Raw genomic sequence first — 14,190 nt, forward strand, 5'->3', positions numbered from 1 at the left:
TGGCTTGGAATCGAAGGATGTGGTAGCTGTAAAGTGTTGAACAGTCTTGGACACAGCGACATGCGACACGCCGAACGCGGCTGCCACGGTGCGTTGGCTAACCCCAGCTGCCACCGCACCGCAAATGGCTGCACATGCAGCAGGGCTCAATTCCTCGTGTTTCTTGCAACCAGCCGTCAAGATGCGGCCCAAATCGGTCAAATCGAGTGCCATTTGGGGAAGTTGTGGTGGTGTGAAAGTTCGAGGATGATAGTGGACGCGTCGAGGAGACGCGTAAAGTGGGTGGGGTGGTAACAGACTTTTGGAACCCCACTGTAATTATATACTGTACTGTATGCACACGTGTAGGGCCTGTAGTGGATCTCCACGTCCCAGACTGACCTGAGAAGCTTCTACCCATGCACACCAATCGCCAGCAGCTCGCGAGCTCTACACAGTAACCGCGTCCTGCGACTCGAACCTCAGATGGAAATTCGGGCGATCTTGACTACCATTAATTGCGCCCACATAGACGATTTGCCATGCAATAGCCCCAGGTGCTACAGAACGTTGGTTCTTCGCCTTTCGCTTTTCTTGCTCTGACCGAGGAAATGGAGGGCGCCGCAAGTCGCATCGTCGGGGTCCAGTAGTCGTTGCGGGTGGTCAAAGCCGACCAGAGCTCTTCTCCCCAATCAACATGTCGAGCGAAGGTTTCTTCGGCAATGGAGCCGATTTCCACCCGTATGCCCAGTCTCCCAAGTCCCGAAAAAGAAGTACTTAGTTCTGATCTCTACCCTTCCAGGTCATTCCTCGGAATCCTCATCGGGTGCGGCGCTCTGTAAGTGTCTGTGTAGTCCACGAATCCTTTCGCCTACTGACCGAAACTAGATCCGTATTCTCCTTGCTGTATTTCAACCGCGTATTCGCTTCCATCGTATCCTGGGGAATCAGAACATACACATGGCACCAGTACGGCGTCTACATCGACATCCAGGCTCTCCAGATCTCGCTGCTCGCTGGCCGCATATTCTTCACGGGCCTTCGATACCATGGCAACAACGAGACCATTTTGGTGCAGAACGGACACATTACATGGGCCTACTGGCTGCGAAGGGTGCGTGAGGTCAATATTCGAAACGGGAAGGGAGTGGAGCAGGGCGCCGATACTGCCACACGAGACTTCTCTTCAAAGCTTCCATGCAGGATCAAGGTGTCTCTCAGGGGTTTGGAATGGTTTGTTTACAACCGAAGTCCCGCCTACGACTCGGTTCTCTCCGGCCTTACAGCTTCCGCAGAGGCCGTTCCCGGACCCGAGGTGAATACTGGGCACACTGGTCCAGGTACCACAGCGCCGGATCCTCCGGCCCAGCTGAGACGAAGGCGGTCGGGTCGACAAGAAACCCCAAGGAGCTCGTCGCCCGCGCGCATTTCCGTCATGACTGAGAAGCCGGGCACCGCTCGGAAGAACGACTCCAGCAGTCACGCTGACACAAGCCGCACCTCCAATCCCGACTTGTCCACTTCCGACCACGACAGGGACCCACATGTGAGTGCCCCAGACGGCAACGCCGATCTCCCATTGTTTCTGCAACTCCTGCCGATTCACTTGGAATCTGATCGGGCGGCCCTGGTGATGGGAAACGAGAATACGAAGGCCATCCTCATTGTCAAGGCAAGCTCCTTGTCAGGCGAAATCGATGCTTTCGACACCGAGACTATTGACCCTTATCGGCAGTATTTCCGATTCAAGTTCAAAAAACCGGTGATTGAAATGAAAGAGAACATGGACTTCAGAGAGGAGCAAGCCGACCGAGCCATTCGAGACAAACAGGCTGCTCAGGGGTCGCTATTCACCCCCAAACGATCCTTTCTGCATTGGCAAAGGCGCAGGCTCCGGGAAGGTCTTAGGAACATGATTCCATTCTGGAGCAGATCGGTCGAGTCGCTTTCTCCCTCTGCCAGAGCAATTGGAACGGCTACTAGTCAAGTACCCGGGGCAGGCCAATGGCAAGGTCTCTCACGGTATCTATCCAATGACGCTGAAGATCAGAAATCCCGGTGGGCTTCGTGCGAATACGCTGCGGTTCCAACACTCCTAGACAGTCCTGAAGCATCTTTGACGATATTCTGGGATGTGCCAGCCAAGGTTGGACCCGTTTCCGCATCCTCACAGGAGAAAATCCCGGGGCGAGCACCTAATATCAATGGTGCCGAGCCCCCTGCATGGGCTATCAGCCTGTCCATTAACGGGGGCTCCATCAATTACGGCCCCTGGGCTGACAGAAACCGGGCGGATCTTCAACGTACCTTCGTCCCGAGCCTCTGCAAGGACGCAGTCCCGGCCCACCCTTTGGCCCCAGGTGCATCTCGGGTTCCTACTGAGTTCAAGTTCTATGTAGAGATTACGGATGAGACCACCATCCGCCTTCCCGTGAGAGAGGCGTCGAAGAACTGGAGATGGAAAGGCAAAGAACCCAGTCCGAAGAAGCCGCAGAGCAGTGACACGCGCAAGGCTCGTCGATCTAAGAAATCAGATGGGCCAGCAGACCTTCATCAGCGGCCTTTCGGGTGGCTCGACCTCAAGGTCCCTGCCAACGCAACCGTGTCGTACTCGATGGACATGGTGGCCGGCGCTTCCGGCTACACCAACACACTAGATGTCGATTTTCCTACCACAGAGATCTCGAGCAGCATCAACCATGAGGTTCTGTTACGATCCGGACGCCAGAGGATATCCTGCAATCTGTCCACACCGTTACGCTGGAATGCCCTCCGCCAATGGTACTTCAATATCAACAGCGAGGATTTGGAGCTTTTCATCTTGCGGGACCATGTCTTCCTCTTGATTGATCTAGTGGATGACTGGACCAGTGGCCCCTCGCCGGACTACTTGATTTTCACCCCCTTCAAATACCATCTCAACCTGCAGCTGCAGAGCGTCCAGCTCTTCTTGAACCTCAACGACGCGAACATCGTCAACAACCCAACCGAATTGGAAGACAACACGTATCTCATCATTTCCAGTCCGCTGCTAAAGTCCGAGACGTGCATTCCCGTCGACAAGTACAGGCCCAACGAAAATGCCATCCCCTTCGACATTCGTGCTGACACTGCGGCGGTCGACCTTCACGTGCCTCGGTGGAACACACAAGCGCAGTTTGTCGCATCCAGAGAGGTTGGCCGGCTGGAAAACCTGGTCATTGACGGTGCTTATCATTACCATTCGACGACTTCGCTCGCAAACACCGACACTCTGGTCCTGAAGGTCAGCGGCCAGTCGCCAACGGCGCGCCTTCATGGCTTCACCATCCGCCACTTTCTCATGCTCAAGGACAATTATCTCGGCGATCATATTCACTTCAGGACACTGGAGGAATACCAAGACATGCTACGTCTGAAGGAGAGCGACCCGGACGCCGAGCTTGCCAGCAAGCCGCCGCCTAGGAAGTCGAACGACTTGGATGTCATATTGAGTATCCGAGCAGATGATCCAAAGGTCCTGCTCCCAGCCGGCCTATATTCCTCCCAGCGCCACATACAGATCGACGCCGCAAGCTTGTGTCTCGACCTACGCTTCACCAACTACTACATGGATATGGATCTGGTAGTGGCCCCGCTGAATCTTTCGTTGGAAAATTCGGAGTCCGGCACAGACACCCCGATGAGTGCGACATCAAGCACGCAGATGTTTATCGATGGACTGCATGTTTATGGGCATCGCCTCTTTGGTCTCCCTCCGGTCGAACCCACCTACATGTGTAACTGGGACCTTTCGCTGGGGGCTCTTACTGGCGAGTGTACCACCGAGTTCTTGATGGCCCTGGTCAGCGCAGGGGAGGCATTCGCATTCACATTTGACGACGACGAAAATGCCCTGATACCGTTCTCGTCCATTGTGGTTCACGATGTCACTTTCCTTCGGGTCTTCGTGCAGTCAGTCCGCCTCTGGCTTCATGTTGAAGACGCTGCCTTTCTATTCTCTACGGGGACAATCGATATTAACTACAACGACTGGGCGCGGTCACATTATTCCCGGAGAGCCAGCATCAACATCCCGGATATTAAGCTGTCCTGTCTCAACGCAGAGTTAGCCACAAGACACAAAGTTCGTTCACAGCATGCTGTGGAGGCGGACGCGCTTGTTGAAACAAGCGTGCGGGTAGCCATAATTGGGCGGAAAGCACACTTTTCCAAGGAAAGGAAGCTCCAGCAGGGCCTTGTGCGCAAACACGACCAACGGACACAGAGAACCCCGTTTCTCGTTGTCCCGGGCCTTGTGGAGGACGACTCAATCCCAGATCTTTTCGACCCTCCTGCACAGAGTGTCCCGCGGGTTCCCATGCCGGTCGGCTTAGAAGATGTAGGGAACGATAGAGCGTCGCTGCGCTCGAAGGCGAGCTCGAAACGATCACGGCGCCTGCGCCAAAAGTCCTCGTTCTTGTCTCTTGCTAGTTCGGCACCAAGAAGTGTACTCGAGCCTCCCCAATCAAGGCGGTCGAGCGGGGAGGAAAAGCTCCCGGAACGGTTCAATTACCAATCTCCGCTGAGTGCTCGATTTGACGAGAAAGGCAACGCGTCCATGCATGGGCGCGAGCTCTCTCCCTCCACTCGCCATTCCGCCTTCTACAGCATGCCTGGCGATCCTGGTGAGCAGCATGATCCCACCCACAACACCGTGGCTTTCTCGAGCCAATATTTCGCACCATACTTTCCGCTTGAGAATATCAGACCGAGCCATGGGGAAGCAATGGTGCAGAGCGTCGAAATGGACAATGAAGACTCGACGGGCTTCGACTCGGTCACGTTTGATCTGGAAGATGTTGACCCGAGCCTTTTTAGCGAAGAGTTAGCCTATTCGAGTATTCTGCTCGAGCTGCCTTCGGGTTTGACAGCGTTCTGCAACCCTACCTCTTTACGATATGTTGCGAGCCTTCTCTCGTCCCTACAGCACACCGAACCCGAGTCCGTTCTGGACTCATTGCAGATCGACTCGATGAAAGCGATTTTCGATGCACAAAAGGACCAGACAGTGAAGGGGCGAGTCAACGACGTGTTGGTCAGGCTCCCACACGTCAACTTCCGTCTCATCAGTTTCCCTGAAAGGGACTCTATGGAGCAAGCGGATGATGAGCAAGATCAATACGATGTCACGTTCTCCGGGCTCTCCTTCACATCACGGTCTCACGCCACTTGGCAGGACGCCTTTGAGCCGCAATCGAGAAGCGTTCGTCATTCGTTTCACCTGAGACTGGGCTCGGCGGAAGTGTCAGCTACCGAGAGACTCCGCGGGATGCAGAGCACTCAGGCAGCTGCTCTTGTCCGACTTGAGAGTGTCTTGGCTTCTATGGGTACCAAGGACGTCATATACTGTGATGCAGAAATTGGCGGCATCCACTGCAGCACATCCTCAGGAAAAGTTGACTATCTGGCATCTTTGGCCCATAGAGCCGGCGTCCTGGGATCCGAGGTTGGAAGGATGTTCTCCGAGGCGTCATCGCGAGAAAAAATGGCTGTGCGAAGTTTGGTACACCGCCTTGTTACCACGGGCGAACGGACTCCGGATCCGTCCTTTTTGATACGGCCTTCTGCTGTGCTTCGTTCTGCTCGCCAACATTTACGGACGTTCGACTCATGGAAGCTAGCCATGCGGCTCCGCCAACTGTGGGTGATGTTGGCTCCGGATGCAGGAGAGTGGCTCAAGCTTGATTGTCTTGCACCTCCTTCAGCCCCAACAGCGGCGTTGAGGCGGGAAGTTGTCACAGCATTTCAAAGGTGGCGGAGCTGGGACCTGGGCAATCTTGACGAGAGCGTGCTCCTGAATATGATATTCGGACCGGCAGATGTCGGCCCCAAAGTCTCATCTCAGGACAGGCCGACGCTCGCTGTGCTGAAGGTCAAGCAGATTCAGCTCGCTCTGAATCCGGGACCGAAGCAAAATGCGGTCACTTTGGTGGATCTCGTCACACGACTCGAGAACAGTCCAGCCACGTCTGGCGAGCAAGGTGACGGCATCGGCGGGGTGGTGGGCGGCCCATTGACTACCTTAAAAGTCTCGTGTGAGGATGCTGCCATCAGCATGAACTGGGAGCTGTGTGAGCTAGCAGAAAGTATCCTGAGGCTAACCAAAACCATGCAATCGCGGGCATCTGTTCGAGTCCCCGGCGAGCCACAACCGTCCAGCCGCTCGTCCACCAGGCAGCCATCATCGCAGGGCAGCCTGCATTGTGTTCTATTGCTCGGACACGGCTCGCTGGCGTTGGAGGCTATCAATCTCTACTCGGCGTCAGTCAGCAACGGAGCGCAGGCGTCGATTCTCATCAGGAAGGGTGCGGACAAAACCATGGACACAAACCTGATTCTCAGCTGCGAGTCGGTTACCTCGAGTCTCCGACACCACCACCAGATACTGGTAAAATTGACCATGGAAAAGCCCAGCGTGTTTGTGTCTCACGAGTTGCGGCCCCGCCAGACCACTGACTGTCATACCCTCAAAATAGCGGCAAGCAACGAAAATCTCAGTCTTGTTGTTAGGCAGGACCCTGTCACCTTGGCCGAGGTCCTCGACCTCCTAGTCCGGGACGAGGTTGCCCAATTATACAAGCTGAAAACACAAGTCTCTTCGCCTCGATCTCCCTCATCTTCCAAGAAGATCAGTGATCGATTGTCTGCCTTCAGGGTCAACGTGGCCCTGTTTATGGATCGATATATTCTCAGCCTGCCTCTGCTGCCTTCGGTCATCTACACAGTCCACGGGACTGTTTCCAGGGCGGCGATGGCAGCAAATTTTGGCCGAGAAATCATCTTCGACTTCGACATCAAGGAAAACTCACATGACGTGCAAGTCAAAGTAAACAACATCTCTCGAAGCATTTCCCTCCTCCAGATACCGCCCACCAACGGGCGGGTCAGAAGCCATATGGAATCAGGGGAGCATTCCATCAGCGTCTTTGCATCCGTCGAGTTGGTGCAATTGGACGCCTCGGCCGTGTACAGCCTCATGTCGGCCCTAAACCGCCCCGAGATTTCGAATGTTATCAATGAGCTGCAGCAGCAGGTCAAAATCATCCAGGGACACCTCGGCGAGATCACTGGGGAAGCACCCAAGACAGTCGCGAAGGCGACGGAGAAGTCGACAGCCCTGGTCTACTCGGCTCATCTAACCTATGCCGGTCTTGAGGTGTTTGGGAACAGCCCATTGAAGTCTGAAGCTGGACCCTTGGCGCACATCTCGTTCGCGCTCGGCAGCGTTCACCTCGGCATTTCCAACCGGGTGGAACAACATGGTCCGATGCTGACCTACCCGGAGGTCAACGTCGATCTGCGTCGCATTGCGTTTGAGATCCAGAGGGGCAGCCCCGAAGCCATGAAGTCGTGTGGCAATGTAGCCTTCGGCGCCTTGATTTCAGCCTCGTCGTGTGCCGGCGATGACGGCAAGGACAAGAGATTCTTCCACGTCAAGAGCGACGCGTTCGAGGTGAACCTCTCTCCTGATACCATTTCTACCGTGGTGGACGTCCTGGGTTATATGGGCAACAAGATCAAGGATCTCGACACTTCCCGAGAGCTCGAATATCTCCGGAAGCTAAGGCAGTCCAAGCCACGCATTGCCATCAACGATGCGGAAACAGAGGAGGAGAGCGATATTATCGACACCTTCCTGTCCTCCATCACTTACAGTTGTGAGATCTGCAATATTCAGTTGGCCTGGCTGGTCAATAAGGCCGTCGAGGAGCCGGCCCCTGGCAAGGAGGATCTTGTTCTCTCCCTGCAGAGGATCGAGCTCGGCACGCGCACCAGGAATTCGGCGAGGCTCACCATTGAGGGCCTACGGCTTCAGATGGTCAGCCTATCGCACGACAAGTCTACCCGGTCGCCCAATTCTGCACTGCTTCCCGAGATTGTTTTCAACGTCGCCTATGTGTCCACTGCCGACGCCCGCCGTCTTGCGTTCCAGGCAGTAGGGAAGTCGCTTGACCTACGGCTGACTTCGGGCTTCATTATCCCCGCTGCTCATCTGAACGACTCCATCAGCCTGTCATACAAGAATATTCAGCAGGCTTCCCAGAAGTGGAATCCGGCTGTCTCAAGCCCACAGCCAGCAACGGCAGCACCGTCGGAAGAAGCGCCACGGAAAAACATCCTCGGCGGAAAGAGACTCGAGTCTCTGCTCATCGACGCGGACTTTGCCGGAGCCGTTGTCCACCTAACAGGCAAGAAGGCCCCTGCGGACCTCATCTCGGCCACAAAATCAGCCCGGCCAACGAGCTTTGGAGAACAGGTGCAGCCTGGTCCAGACGAAGAGATGAGCAGCACAACGCTGAAGTCGCCGGGCCTGGCCTTGAAGGTGGAATTCAGAGATGACGGGAGGGATGATCCGTCGCTGCATGCAGAGGTCAAAATTGATGCCTCCAACAACACCCTGTATCCGTCCTTGGTCCCTCTGGTCATGGATATCAGCAACAGTGTCAAGAAGGTAGTAAGCAGCCGTGATCGCGAGGATCACAAGCCTGCTGTGCAGGCCCGAGAGGTTGTGGCCAAGGTCAAGCTCCCCGAGGAGGACAGTATCCTTACTGCTGATCCGACAGCCGTGCTGGGCCGGATGAAGCTCAACCTTGGACTGCGCATTTGCAAGCAAGAGTTCTCGCTGAGCTGCCAGCCTATTGCGCGAGTAACGGCCACGGCCAGCTTCGAGGACGTTTACTTCACTGTCAACACTGTTCGCTCCATGGAACAGGGCAACTTCTTCGCCATCTCGGGCGTCTTCACGAACCTGCAAGCCTCGGTGCAGCACGTATACTCGAGGGAGTCTACCGGCATCTTCAAGGTTCAGTCCATTGTTCTCTCGTTCTTGAACAGCAAGCACCTCAGCGGCACCAGCGGCGTGTCGGCCATTCTCAAGGTTAGCCCCATGGAGGTGTCGGTCAACGCGAAGCAGCTCCAGGATTTCATGCTCTTCGGCGAGATTTGGCTCCCGCACAAGGCCGCAGATCCGTCAGCAGGCCCGGTGGCAAAGCTGGTCACGGAAACTTCTCAAGGCCACCTTGTGCAGCGCTACCAACAGGTTGCTGCGACCGCGGCTTTTCCCTGGACAGCCAGCATCTCCATCTCGGCGCTCAAGATCGTCGTGGACCTCGGCCAGGCGCTAGGCAAGTCGACATTCTCCATCAACGACTTTTGGACGTCGTCAAAAAAGACGTCAGACTGGGAGCAAAACCTGTGTCTCGGCTTCAGTATGATTGGGATTGAGAGCACGGGTAGAATGAGCGGCTTCGTCGCTCTTGAAAAATTCAAGCTGCGCACAAGCATAGAGTGGCCCGACCGGGAGCGGGCTCTCAACGAGACGCCTCTGATTCAAGCGTCGGTTGGCTTCAACCAGTTCAGAGTGAAGGCCGCATTTGACTACCAGGCCTTTCTCGTTGCCGACATCACGTCTCTCGAGTTCCTCATGTACAATGTCCGGCGAAGCCGAGAGGGGAGCGGAGACAGACTGGTGGCTATCCTTGATGGTGAGGCGGTCCAGGCGTTTGGCACGGCGACGTCTGCTTCCCAGGGCGTCGCCATGTATCAAGCCTTCCAACGGCTGATGCAGGAACGCAAGGCGAACTTTGAGACGTCACTCAAGGAGATTGAACGGTACATGCAGCGAAGGTCTGTCGCGGCCCCTGCGGGCGTGATGCATCGGCTCAGCATTCCCAAGCCGACGCCCGGCGACGAAGGGGTCCTCAAATCAACCATCTCGCTCGACACAGACGTCGTGGTCACCCTCAAGGCTCTCAATCTGGGCGTCTTCCCCAACACCTTTTCGGACCATCAAGTGTTCAAGATGGAAGCGCTCAACGCTCAAGCCCGCTTTGCCGCCTCGGTCCAAGACGACGGCCGCATTCACAGCATCCTTGGCCTCACTCTTGGCCAGCTGCGCATAGGACTTGCCGGCGTCCGGGTAGGGGCCGGCCCGTCCAAGACGGTCAACGAGCTCTCGGTTGAAGACGTGGTGCAGAGCGCAACGGGCTCGCGCGGCGGCACCATCCTCAAGGTGCCCCAAGTTGAGGCCGTTATGCAGACGTGGCAGCGGCCCGAGTCGAAACGCATCGACTACATCTTCAAGAGCGCGTTTGAGGGCAAGGTCGAGGTCGGCTGGAACTACAGCCGCATCAGCTACATCCGCGGCATGTGGGCCAACCACGTCAAGACGCTTGCCCAGACCTGGGGCAGGGAGCTGCCCAATGTGACGGCCATTAGAGTGACCGGGGCTCTCCCACCCGAAATCGCTAGCAGCAGCACCACCGCCAACACCACCTCATCAGCAGCAGCAACAACAACAGCCGCGACAACCTCCTCCCTTGACGACGACGACAACAACGACAAGGGAAAGCAACGACAGCAACGACAACAACAACAACAAAAGGCTGGAGGACAGACGACGACGACAGCGAGCAACAAGATCACGGCCGAGGTGAAGGTGCCGCAGTCGAGGTACGAGTACGTGGCGCTCGAGCCGCCCGTCATCGAGACGCCGCAGCTGCGCGACATGGGCGAGGCGACGCCGCCGCTCGAATGGATCGGCCTGAACCGGGACCGGCTGCCGAACCTGACGCACCAGATTGTCATTGTGGCTCTGCTGGAGCTGGCCGGGGAGGTGGAGGATGCGTATGGGAGGATTTTGGGAAGTAGTTGATTCCTTTTCAGCCCTGTTTTTATGACTTTCTACTTTCCTTATTATGCGGTTGCATGGTCGGGTGGGTTCTGTTTAGAGTTGGTATATGCATAAGAAGGCGTGGGAGAGAGGGTTGTCTCGTTTTGGAATTGGTCTGCCGCGGTATAGATAAATGGGGAATGCGAAGAGGGCTATGGATCAAGTGAATTTTCACCGGTATCCACTTCGGTTTCTGTTTGCCTAGTCGTGAAATGTTTACCGCGTGTTCAAAGAAGCAGAGAGACCATCATGCTGAAGTACACCAGGAAATTTTGAAAACTTAGCCGAGGAGACGTGACCAGGGCTGGCTTTTGCAGAAAGCCTGATTGCTGCGGTAGCACTATGCGTGCATTCATATACTCCAAGTTGATTGCTCGAGCTCCTATCTATATCTAGTCTAGAAGGGGTGAAGGAAGAAGCAAATGAGGGCTAATTCAGGAAGCAACTTAAGGAAGAGCTGGATGTGAAGGGAGAGCGCTCAGAAGGCAATTCGCTTATCTGTCGGATGTCCAGCCACCACCATATTTACAGCAGCGTGCTCAGACGCTAGTCTCTAAAGTAACCCAAGGAGTTTTAACTCGTTGTATCTCGAGTCGTTTATTATTCACTTGTCTCCGCCCCCACAGCGGGATACCCTGAGCAGCTTGTTAGTAAGGGGTTATCTCCCAGGGCCAGGGGAAAACTTACACCACGAACACACTGCAATGATGCAGTACAAGCAAATAAGCAACATCCCCTCGAGCCAATGGCTTTTGCCGTCGGCAATGAGATAGTTCACCAGCAGCACGGCCACAAAGAGCACAGCGACCTGGAACGGATCAAAGCTCAGCGCCATCTCGTCCATGCCCATGCCCCACCCGATGATAACGAGCAGGGGGATGAGGAACAGGGCGACCTGCATGCTCGAACCGACAGCGACGCCGATCGCCAGGTCCATCTTGTCCTTGATGGCGACCGTGACGGCCGTGAAGTGCTCGGCGGCATTGCCGACAATGGGCAGGAGGATCAGGCCGACAAACTCCTCGGATACCGTGCCGCCGGCAGTGACGGCGCTGATGCCGTCGACCATGAACTCGGCGCACAACGCGACAATAACGGTGGAGATTGTCAGGGTGGCGATGGCGACGGCGAAGTGAAGCTGCGGCTCCTCACCGTCCTCTTCGTCGGCTTCGTCCTGGAGGCCCTTGCGCGGTGGCGTGGTCAGCATGCTGCGCAACTTCTCGTTGTCGGTCGTGCTCGAGGGGAGGCCATGGCCGCCGATGACGCCAGCGGGTGCCACGAAGCCCTGGGCAATGGCGCCTTCTTTGAGGTCCTGGCTGCGGAAGGGTTTGGCCTCGACCTTTCGGCTTTCTTGGGCGAAGACGGTGGAGTGAGTTTTGAGCTGGAAGAAGAGATAGCCACCGTAGACAATCAGGAGGATGACTGAGGTGCCGCGGGAGAGCTTGGCTACGTCGGATTGCGGCGTCTTGCTCGCAATGTCGAAGACGGTTGGGACGATGACGGCTGCTACGGCCAGGGCGAGAAGACTGGCGGCTGTTTGAGCCACGGTGGTGTTGAAGTATTGCTCCTGCCGGCGGAGCCCGCCGAAGAAGAAACACATGCCCAAAACGAGGAGCAGGTTGGAGACTGTCCAACAAATGTCAGTCGTTTCATGCCTATTGAAGGTGACTCGAGAGTGATTCGGGAGCAAAGAGTGCCGCTTTTGGGGCAAGGCGACTTCCATAACTCCCGAAATATCTCGAAACAGACAAAAGAGAGCGCGAGTTTGACTTACGGATACTGCCGATGAGAGAGGTTTGGACAATGACAACCTCCTTGTGCGCCAAGGCGATGATGGCGACGATCAGTTCGACGGCGTTGCTGGCTGAGTCAATATTGCCTCGTGAGGGAGGCTGGCAAAGACATACCCAAAAGTGGCATTCAACAGCCCACCCATCGTCTCGCCGGTCCGCAGGGCAATCTCCTCGGTTGCAAAGCCAAGCATGGCAGCCAAGGGTACAATGGCTATAAAGTTGACAACGAACACAACGACGCCGCTCACCGAGGGCACGTAGTTGAGGGCGATACCGGCCGGAGCGGCAAGCAGCAGGACGTTGATCCACGAGTTGAACAGGGTGCGCTCAATCTGGTTGCGGACTGTAAAGGGTTCCTTCGGGGTGAGGTGCTTGAAGAAGGTGCGCGACTTCTTGGGCTTCTCGGTGTTTTGGGATTGCTCGGCAGCAGCATCTGGTGGGTTTTCTCTGCCCCCCGAGGTTCTGCGGCGCAGGACGCCTTGGATGACGGTGGCTGGCTCTGTCTCGATGCCACGTGCCTGGGCGCCAACATCGGCATTGGAAGGCCGAAGCTCGGCCCTGGACTCTCCAGCTTCTGGCCGGTTGGCGGGAGGTTCCTGGCTCTGGCTCCAGGAAGACCTGGGGGGATGGGGCTCGGTGTTGGTTGGAGCGAGTGGCTGGCCTTCGAGTTGGTTGCCGGCGGGCCATGTCTGACTTTGAGGCAACGACTCGCTTCTCCTGCTGCGGCTGCGCGGGAAGATGCTGAACAAGGATTCGCGGCTGGCCTCTCTGAATGCTGCCATCCTGGTGTGGTATGTGTTGTCTGTTCTGGATTAGCGTTGGGAACAAGCAACTTGTAGTGGTACCAGTCAGGTAGCTGACCGCCCTTACATGACGACATTGTGAACAAGGTGCGGTAACTGGACTGCAGGTCAGCGGACCATAAATCCAATGCAAGCTTCAGAAGAATAGTTAAACTTTTGTGACCTACCGACAACTCCGTTGAATGATCTAAATCGGTCTTTGGCAATTGCCTGGCCCAGCGAGGACCAATTGTGATTGTGTCGCTGTTCGCTCCTGGGATGACGACCAGAGTTCCTGACAACGGGTAAGGTATCGCAGATGTTCAAAGTCCGCTGCGATGTGTGAACTTTCAAGAAGGACGGTTGGTGGTGCTGTATACAGTATGCACTCCAGGACCCGACAAATTCGGGCTTGCAGCTGGGGCGCACTGGCACTGGGCAGTGGATTTCCAATCCACAGTTCACAAATAACCAGATACCAAAGTACGGTAACTGATCTTTCAATGCATTGAAAAAAGGGGCAAACGCAAAGGCCGCAGTTTGAGAGTTGTGTTAAATTTGCGAAAATGCCTTCGCTGACGGATGAAACAGGGAGAGAGACCATCGGCTCTTCAACAGAGCCACTTTTCCACCCGTGCTCTGAGATTACGTACTTGTCTTGTTGGCCGTAGCGTTGATCTCGATTTTCCAAGCTCTTGCCCCCGCTGCTTTCCGTCACCATCATTTGTTGTCTTCTGAAACCAATGACGCCAAGCAGGGATGATGAATCAAGCCTTTGCCAAGTATGCTTGGGTTGCTTGACTGCTCCACAACCGGACTGCGCCAAGCCAGGGCGGCAATGCTTGGTTTAACCCGACAGCCTGATCATTAGCGTCATATGGCGCCCAGAAGCAGGAACCTGACACCAGTCTCTGACCCGAGGAGATGCACATAGTTTTTAGAT

The 14,190-nt window shown here is 55.7% G+C and overlaps 2 protein-coding genes across 2 annotated transcripts; one reads left to right on the forward strand and one right to left on the reverse strand.

The window, feature by feature from the left end:
- The first annotated feature begins 418 nt into the window (after positions 1-418).
- On the forward strand, positions 419-10,957 carry N657DRAFT_592204 (uncharacterized protein). Its single transcript, XM_062789922.1, has 3 exons — positions 419-720; positions 782-817; positions 868-10,957. Exons 1-3 carry the CDS (start codon positions 677-679, stop codon positions 10,652-10,654), a joined length of 9,867 nt encoding a protein of 3,288 aa, XP_062649879.1. The 5' UTR covers positions 419-676; the 3' UTR covers positions 10,655-10,957.
- Positions 10,958-11,031: 74 nt separating this feature from the next.
- On the reverse strand, positions 11,032-13,765 carry N657DRAFT_592207 (Calcium/proton exchanger). The gene is made up of 6 exons (XM_062789923.1): positions 13,436-13,765; positions 13,336-13,364; positions 12,580-13,267; positions 12,447-12,532; positions 11,360-12,298; positions 11,032-11,307 (listed from the first exon to the last, which is right to left on the reverse strand). Exons 2-6 carry the CDS (start codon positions 13,343-13,345, stop codon positions 11,273-11,275), a joined length of 1,758 nt encoding a protein of 585 aa, XP_062649880.1. The 5' UTR covers positions 13,346-13,364; positions 13,436-13,765; the 3' UTR covers positions 11,032-11,272.
- Positions 13,766-14,190: the final 425 nt, after the last annotated feature.

The sequence above is a fragment of the Parathielavia appendiculata genome (genome assembly GCF_033297405.1).
Source record: "Parathielavia appendiculata strain CBS 731.68 unplaced genomic scaffold N657scaffold_3, whole genome shotgun sequence".
Classification (NCBI taxonomy): Eukaryota; Fungi; Ascomycota; class Sordariomycetes; order Sordariales; family Chaetomiaceae; genus Parathielavia; species Parathielavia appendiculata.